The sequence below is a fragment of the Melospiza melodia genome, chromosome 14 (genome assembly GCF_035770615.1).
Source record: "Melospiza melodia melodia isolate bMelMel2 chromosome 14, bMelMel2.pri, whole genome shotgun sequence".
Lineage (NCBI taxonomy): Eukaryota > Metazoa > Chordata > Aves > Passeriformes > Passerellidae > Melospiza > Melospiza melodia.
The window spans coordinates 15,526,532-15,535,369 of record NC_086207.1 but is presented as its reverse complement, the minus strand read 5'-3'; the positions used below and the strand labels follow the sequence as shown (position 1 = coordinate 15,535,369).

At 47.4% G+C, this 8,838-nt stretch overlaps 1 protein-coding gene across 1 annotated transcript; it reads right to left on the bottom strand.

Moving 5' to 3' along the window:
• Positions 1-540: 540 nt before the first annotated feature.
• On the bottom strand, positions 541-6,735 carry SAP30L (SAP30 like). Its single transcript, XM_063168888.1, has 4 exons — positions 6,479-6,735; positions 4,583-4,705; positions 2,865-2,963; positions 541-933 (listed from the first exon to the last, which is right to left on the bottom strand). Exons 1-4 carry the CDS (start codon positions 6,662-6,664, stop codon positions 805-807), a joined length of 537 nt encoding a protein of 178 aa, XP_063024958.1. The 5' UTR covers positions 6,665-6,735; the 3' UTR covers positions 541-804.
• Between the last annotated feature and the right edge of the window lie 2,103 nt (positions 6,736-8,838).

Sequence of the window (8,838 nt, the reverse complement as noted above, 5' to 3'; positions counted from 1 at the left end):
CATAAATCAATTAAATAAGCACTTCTACCAACATGATCAGATACAGCAAATAGGTTGTGTTTGCCTTAATACCACATTCAGAGAAATGCAGAAATTTTTAAATGTTTACAGAAAATTTAATTAGTGAGTTCTTAAAAGAAATTAGAAAAGAGACTGCAGAGAGTTGGTTGGCATCTGTGTTGGATGGGGTCAGAAGGAAAAAAATGGCAAAAAAACCCCCATCAATTTCAGACTGGTCAAGTAGCATTCACTGGAGTAGATCTGCTGAGCTGGAGCATTTGTAGAAGTTTGGGACTTGAAGCACTGACTCAAGGCAAGACAGAGCATGTGTAGGTGAGCAGCAAGCTTCAGACAAACTTCTGACCCATGCACCTTGACAATGAATTTTATCTCTGCTGCTCTTCCAGTCCTGTACCAAGACAAACTGCATGGTGGTTTGTGATGCAGCCTGAATTCAGTGAAAAAAATTCCACCTGGCATTTGAATTGCACTGAGATGTAGATTTCCAGAAATGGTTTAAAACACCAAGTTGACAAACTCCACAGTTCTACAGATTTATTTGGTTTCCCCATTATCCTCATTTCTTTATTCCAATATGACTTTGAAATGAGGGGAAGCAGTCTTCGGAAACATGATGGGCACATGTTTTCAAATACTCCTCATAAGAATGTCTATATTTTTTTCTGTCATCCAGACACTGCATTTAAAAAAATTTACAATATATTTTAACAGTTTTTATAAACCTAAAATGCACAATACCACATGTTCCTTCAAGGTCTCTCTTATTCCAAGCCTTGTCAATCTTCAATCAAGTTGTTTGCTGCCTTCTGATTTCTGGTCCAGCCTGCTCTTGTTGTTCTTCACCATGTAGATGAAATATGCAAGTGTCTCCTTCTCATTCACTGGAATATTCCTGAAATGACGGCTGACAGTCTAGAGGGACAACAGGTAAAGAGACAGGAATGCTGGAATTAAAAACTAGAAATAATCAGGACAGGGTTTCTCTTCACTTTCCAAAAACGATTTTATGGCCACTGAGCGCATTATCCTCTGAGTGAAACACGCACCAATTCCAACTGTCAGTCCTCATTTACCTCCCTCTCTCTTTACAGCTGGAATGTGTGTATGAACACAGCATAGCCTTGCTATGTCAGCAGGATTTGCAGCCAACCTACAAGAGGAATTTGGAAACCAGAATGTCCTCCTGCCAAAGCAGCACAGCTTCTCCTCAGCAACATTTTGTGCTGAGATTATTTGGCGAGGGAGTTTTCCCTGCACCTCCGTGTTTTGAAGGAGAGTGTCAGAAACACTGCAGCACTTTGCTGCGTGAACCAGGTGGAGCAAAGTTTCATCCAAAAAGATTTCCTCTGCACTCTTAAGTTTTCACTGAAATGAACATTTGCAATGGGAGGGTTAGGGTTTGGCTAGGGCTGCCCCTCTCTGACAGTAGCATAAGCCCTGAAATATCAGCTGATTTTTTCCTCAGAAAGTGAATGGAGAAAACATGCTGGAGCTGGACAAGATCTGCTCCTCACATAGAAGAAACTTTTTTTGGTACTCAACACAGCTCTAGAATAGGATTCTGATGCAGGCTGAGCAATAAGTCACTCCAAGGAGATTTATGGAAGCTTGACTTTCCCTTACAGTGGGATAGCATGAGGAGTGAGAGAGCCTCAGGCAGCAGTGATTCAAGCATGGGAGCTGGATGAGGATCCAGCAGAGTCAAAGCTGCTCAGGCTTCACAGGAAATCTGGGAACTGTGTGACAGCTTTAAGTTAGGCTCCCTTTATTTTCTGCCTGCACAGTAATTGATCTTTTCTTTCCTCTTGGGTACATTCATGGTAAATTCCTTAAGCAGGCAGTCCTTCATGGCAGGAGGCAGCTGACAGACATGAATTGGTTAGTTAAAATATGACAAATCAGGACTGCTAATGAGGAACAACACCACCCTACTCTGTTCCATTTACTCCTACATGCCCTATACTGCACATTCTCTATATAGTCACTCCCTGGGTGACTTTGAAAGAGAGGAAGACAGTGTCTTGCTGACTTTTTTGGTCTGCCAGGTTTTTGTTCTTTAAAGCAAAAGTAAAAGCAAACCAGACAGTTTTAGGCAGACAGTTGTGAAAGCCACAACTTACAAAATCAACCTCAGTACTAATCAGTAACTACTGCAGTTTTTACAAGTTTAGAGAAGATTTTTTCCACAGCATGGCTTCAGATCAAGTCAAGAAAGAGAGCAGAAGAGAAGCACAGCAAGCACAACTTGCCCAAATACCAGAGAGATACAGAGAGTTCTTTCTGAACAAAAAGCCCATATGGTGAGAAAGCAGCAGAGGCCCTTAAGAAAAAAAGCCTTTTATTACACAGAAATGTCAGGACAAGGGAGGGAAATGAAAACTCTGAATCCATGGACAGTGATGCTGCCTTCAATAATAAGCAATTCCAACAAGTTCAAGTGCCTGTGAGGAAAGAGAAACTAACAGGAGCACTTAGGGAGACAATGAGTGGGTTAAATCTGAGTTTCAGCTGAGCAGCCATCCCCAAATAACACCAACAACTGGATCCTGTTTCTGTTCCCTAAAGGGCACCAACTGGGACTATGAAAAAGGTGGGAAGGGAAGCAGAGACAAGCAAGTTACTAAAACAGGCTTTGAACAGCCAGTTTCTGTGCATTCCAAGCCTGTCTCAGGTGAAAGCAAGCAGGCAGCTTTTTGCTGGCATCACTCCCTGAAACCTTCCAGTGGGCACTTGGTCCATACCAGTCAGTCCCACAGGTGTGAATGCCCACAAAATCTGCCCTTGAACAGAGGAGATAAAAAGTTTCCTTGTAACAGAGATAACATCACTGCTGCCTCACTTACTTCTGCAAGCTGAGCCTTGTTGAGTCCAGGCCTAGTCTGCAGCTTATAATGTCGCTTGTAACGTCGCAGGGTGTTCACTTGGAGCTGGAACAAGTCAACCTGGAAGTGATAAAGAGGGCATGAGCACTACCTTTAGCTTCTGTGAGTAGTTATTTTATCTAAAAACATCTAAAAATAACTACTTCTTCCTCAACAGCACTTCTCCTTGCTTGCATTCAGAAGCACACTGGCTTGTCTTACTGACAAACCTAAGTATATTTTGTATTTGTTAATGCTAAAGGACCAAAATAGCCCCAGGGAAATAGAAATTTTTGTTCTGGTTCACATGCTGTCAACAGAATTGCTGGCCAATTTCTGCTCTCAATTACACCTCTGCAACCTCCAAGCAAAGGGGAACCTTTTGTTCCCACAAGGTTTAAAAAGCTCACACATGAAATAACAATTTAGCAGGCACTGAACAAACGGCTGGTGACATAAAACAGAATACAGAGATGAAATGAAATTCAAATACTTAAATAGGAAGTGCAGAGTTTAGAAGCAAAGGGGGTGGTGGCGAGGTTACAGCAAGGAAGATGAAGATCATGTGGGAAATGCCAAGTTTCAAAGACAAAAGGAATCTCTGCTGGAAAGTGAGAGGGAAATGACATTAAAAGTGACATGGTGCAGAGTTCCCAGTTCAGCTGGGTGACGTGCATCCCTCAGGTTTCAGGCACCAAATACTCTGTGTGCTCTACAGCACCAACATTTTTAGATGCCAGCTGGGTCTTCAGCAATCACCCTGGCAACTACTGCAAAGCTTGAACAGCAAAGTTTTGATGGAGAAGCTTGTAGAATGGAAACATGAACAGTGATAAAAAAAGGTCAGGTTATCTTAAAAAAAAACCCATACCAAAAACTTGCTACTCTCTCAACACCTCCACACAGGAGGTGTGTGCACCAGCTTTGCACCAAGACACAGCTTTGCTGGCAAAATGACTCTTGGTGGCTTTTTTTTTTTTCCTTTCAGAAATAAACAGCTTTTTGCCAAAAGGGTTGGCATTTCCAGCAGAGGGCTCTGCTGACTGTGGCCACGCTCTGCTTCTCTGAACATCACCTCTGCACAACTTTTGCCATGTCAACAGTGGCAGAAACACCACTGAAGCAAGTGCAGCACGCAGTGGCACAGAGAAAGAGAACTCTAGAATAATCCTATCACAGAAAGCTTCCCCCAGGCCTATCTCCTGAAAATAAAAATGTGTTACAAACTATTTAAAGGTAGATTTAAATAGTGCGAAAAAATACCATCCATGCAAATATCTGGAGCAGCTCAATATCTCTGGGTATCAAATACCCAATCAAAGAGACTGACCGATTGAATTCTGTAGTGTATTTGCAAAATGATGCATACTAAGTAACAAGGAATTATATTGGGGCATCAGACACCACCAAAAATAACTTTAAATGCCTTAAAAATAGTATAAAATATGATTTTAACTGTATGTACATGAAGTTACCTTATCACACCTCTTTTTATAGAAAACTTTACATGGGCAAAGAACTCATAGGGGAATGAAGAAAATTAGGACACCACACATTAGAAAAAACTCCTCCTGGAAAGTGAAAGTAACTCCACAACAGCTTCAGTGGCCTTGTAATTTAAAATATAAATATTTTCTGAAGGACGAGGACATCCAAGCGAAACTTCAAGATGCTAAGAAGGGGTAAAGCAGCCCACAAACCTCTGGAACATCCGTGTCGTGCTCAGGAGAGTCGCCTCCATCATCGCTCGTCTTCCTCTTCCTCTTGTTCCGAACACTCTGAATGAAGTTCTTGTGAAAATCACAAATGTACAGATGTCTCACCTGAGAAGCAGAAGTGGTGAAAAAGCAATCAAAAAGGATACTGTGAAACAGCATCCAACAGCAGTCACGTCGACAGCAGTGTCAGGTGCATCCCTCAAGACTGGTATGACCGACTGACATCAAGGAATTTCTAACCTTAAATCCCAGCCCTGATATCACACTCTTTATTCAGAGATAACTCACCTTACAAAGACTAAAGGCAAAGAAAACAAAGAACTCAAGCTCCAGCTGAATTGAACCTCTGGAGATAATAAATTTCTTTTTTATGGTTGCAATCATATGTCAGGAAAAAAAATGGGTGCTTGTCTGGAGGAAGTGCATTTATTTCGGGACTTACTAGCAGGTAACTACCAAAAAATGTATTATTCTATTCCATTCTTGTGAACTTTCTGGCTTGAATAGTACAAAAGATTATTAAGGCAAGTGTTTCAAAACCTTGACAAATAAAACTTGGGCTGATCACCTCAATTAAAACAAACAGATCAAATGCAGAATAGCCTCCTTCCTATTGCTCGTTCAGCAATGGAATCTCCTTTTTAACAACTATAATCCCACTAGAGTTAGCAAAACAAAGGACTTCAAACGATCAAAATTATTTGGTATCTATAATATGGGCAAAATATCTTCAGATAACACAGGCACCCTACATCCAAAATCACTCCATGCAGCCTGCTTTACACTTTCCCTTTGTTCTGACTGCATTAGTCTCATTTCCCCTTTTTGTTTCTAAAGCCTGGCATCTGTCAACAAAGACTCATTTCTAAAATGTAAGAAATTACTACGCCACTAGACAAATCTGCTGAGAACTACAACTGGGAGAAATGCTCTATTTTTTAAGAATATGTTTCAAACTGAGTCACTTTTCCCGTGACACGATGCATTTCGGCTGTGCAGAAGGGACCCAACCAACTGGGGGAGCTGCCAAACAGACTGACTCAAAACTTCACCTTTTATTTTTTTTGCTTTTGCTTTGTTTTCAGTGGTTTTGATCTTTAGAGATCAGGCGAAAAAAAAAAGTGTGCAGAGCTGAATTCCGTTAACGAAGTCACTTCTGAGAAATTCCTTCTGTGATCTGCTCTGCTCTGCCTATTTCTCTGCTGGGCAAATAACCCGTTTGTATCTCGAGCTGACAGCTGTCAATGTCATTAGGCGGCAAACCGGGCTGTTCTGTGTGCGGATAAACCCTGCTGAATGAAGAAGGCAGCACATCTCACCGCCAGCTCGGTCTTTAACCCGCTTCACCACAACACCAATTCTTCCCAATTAAAGAAGTAACGTCAGTGCCGCCTGACTGAAGCAGCAGCACAGCGCTGTTTTCACCTGACAGCAGCAGCCTCTCCAAGCCGAGCCCGCAATGGGAACAGCACTCGTGCCTCCGAACACTGACACCTCTCTCCTTGGCTTCCCCGCACGCCGCCCGCCTCCCAAACACGGCGTTTAGCGCTTTAGCTACATTGTGCTTCAGCCGGCGGGCAGAGCCACAGGGAAAAGCCGGCTCTGCACCCGGGGAACAGCCGGGTCCACCCAGGCACGTCCTTCCCCTTCCCGAACGCTGTAAGGCTGCGGACGGGCAGACGCGGCCCGGAGGCACCGGGTGTGCCGCACACAGCCCCAGCCCCAGCGCGATCCCCCCCGGCCGCCCGGGAGCTCAACTCGCCGGGCGGATCCGCATCTCCCCGGAGGCACCGCAGTGCGGTGGCGGCTGGGGCCGGCCCGGCCGCCCCTCCGGAGGGCTCGGCAGCGCCCGGCAGCGCCGGCCGAGGCCGCACTCACACTTTTGTCGATGTCCAGCTTCAGCTTCTTCTGCGAGATGCTCTTCTGGATCCTCTTGCTGAAGGACGCGTTGCCGGCGGGGCGCACGCAGCGGTCCCCGTCGTCGATGAGGCAGCAGCTCTGGCCGTAAAAGGGGGCGGCGGGCGGCCCATCCCGGCTGTCCTCCTCGGTGCTGAACCCATTCATCGCCCACCTGCCCGCCCCTCACCCCGCGCGGGGAGCCGACAACCGGGGGACCAACCGGGGGACGAGCCGCCGTCACTACCTCGCCCTCGGGGGGACCCCGCCGCCTCCGCGGGGGCCCCCCACTACGGCAGGGGAGGGGAGCCCCCCTCCGCCGCCGCCGCCGCTCAGCGCTGCCCGCGGGGTCGGGCCGGGCCGGGCCCCCCAAGCGCCGCCGCCCGCGGGGAGCCGGGACCGCGCAGCGCTCGCACACACAAAACCGCCTCCCCGGCCGCGGAAGTCCCGCCCCCGGCCGGCAGGCGCGGCTCTGATTGGCCCGCACGGCTGGAGGGGCGGGGCCCCCCGCGCCGCTCCGAGCGCCGATTGGCTGCAGGAGCTGTCCGTCCGCCGCCACAGCCCGGCCCCCGCAGCCGGAAGGTCGCCGTGAGGGGCGCGCGGAGGGAGCGGCGGCTTGGCCGGCCCGGCCGCCCGGCGCTGAGGGGACGCGGCCGCTCCCCGCGCTGCTCGGCAGGTGCCGGCCTGGTACCCCCGGAGGAGGCGGGAGGAGTTCGGACCCCGCTGGCCTGGAGCTTGCCCTGCTGCCGAGACGCGCACGGGACACCCGCATGCAGCCGCGGACCGCGGGGTCCTGCAGCCGCCCGCGGCGGCACCGGCACCGCTCCTGGGACAGACCCGGACCCGTAACAGGCCTGGAGCTGCGGCTCCCACCCCGCCCTCGTACAGAACTCGGGGCGGCACAGCCACAAATGCCTGTTATAGGGTCATCGCCTAGGCTGGAGTTCCTGGCTGAAATGTAATTTTTTTATGTTATAAGAAATACAGTATTTATTTTATATTTTTTCTTCTTTTTCTTTTCCTGGTCACAAGGCAGGGATAGTGAAAAGATGGGACCTGGAGGATTGTTTCTCAAAGCAACGTGACTTTAAACTTCGCATTTTTCATCTTAAAAAAAAAAAAAAACACAACAAAAAGAACCCTTAAAAAACAATAAAAAACCCCACCACAACCCTCAAATCTCCCCAAAAATAAAAAAGGGGAGAAAAGAGGAAAGAATGAAATTCGTGCTGATTTGTAAAGGGAAGCTGTAACTTCTGGAAATGCTGTGACTTCTGTAACACCAGACAGCAAATGCTATTGTCAGAGCTCCTGAGCAGCTCTAAAAGGAAAAGGATTTCATCTTCCTGAAGAAAGGACTTTCTGCTCAGACAGAAGAAAGGTTCTACAGACTAAAATGACTTCAAAGCCTGAAATCCTGCACATGGAACAATGTGAGCGAGCACTGGGTGAGCTGTGCTGAATCACACCAAATACCTTTGAAAGAAAGAGACTCCTTAAAGCCCTTGGTCATGAGCTCAGGCTGCTCCACACAGCAACGCTGGCAAGCAGTTCTGCATGCTCTGCGCAAGACAACTGAGAAAAGCCAAAATCTGTATTTTCCAGGCACTCCTTAGAATACCAAACAAGCCTCAGAATAGATCTGGAGGGCAGAGACTTCGTACTCCTCAACAGTCCCGCCTCTTGTCTTGGCTTTCACTGCGGGTGCCCTCGGGCAATCGGTAATTTCTGTTTGTGCATGTGACCAGCAGAGAACCACAGTGCACCCTCCCGGGGACGCGCTCCCTCGGAGCCGGCCGTTCTCACGGCAAGCTGCTGGAAACAAATGGCTTTACCCACAGAGCAAACAAGCAGTTAGCAAAGAGATCTAAAACAGTAAAACACCACGGCTTATAAAAGCCCCAGACCAAACTGATTGGAATCTGCCTGCCTGAAGTAATACCCTCCTGGCAAAGCCATGCAGATATTCCCTTGTCTGGGGGAAAGGGAAAACACCAAGAGGCTGACAGAGATCTCAGAGCTGCTGATAACAAGCTCTCTGGCTTTATCTTAACATTACCAATAAAAATCAAATGGCTGGCTGAGGAAATCTCGGAGAAGGATTATCTTGACACTCAGGAAGCCAAACCCACAGACTGTAGGGACAGATGATAATAACAGCAAGGAAGGAGATAAAGGGGAACAAGCAGAACTTCTTCCTGTCCCCTTGAGGAGGAGATTGTGCAGGTGCTCCCTGACTGTGTTTTGGGAAGAAACAGGCACAGTAAGTGTCAGAACAGGCTGGTACTGACCATCAGATTGTGTTTCATGTTGGGCTGCAACCTCTCATGCCTACAGATAAA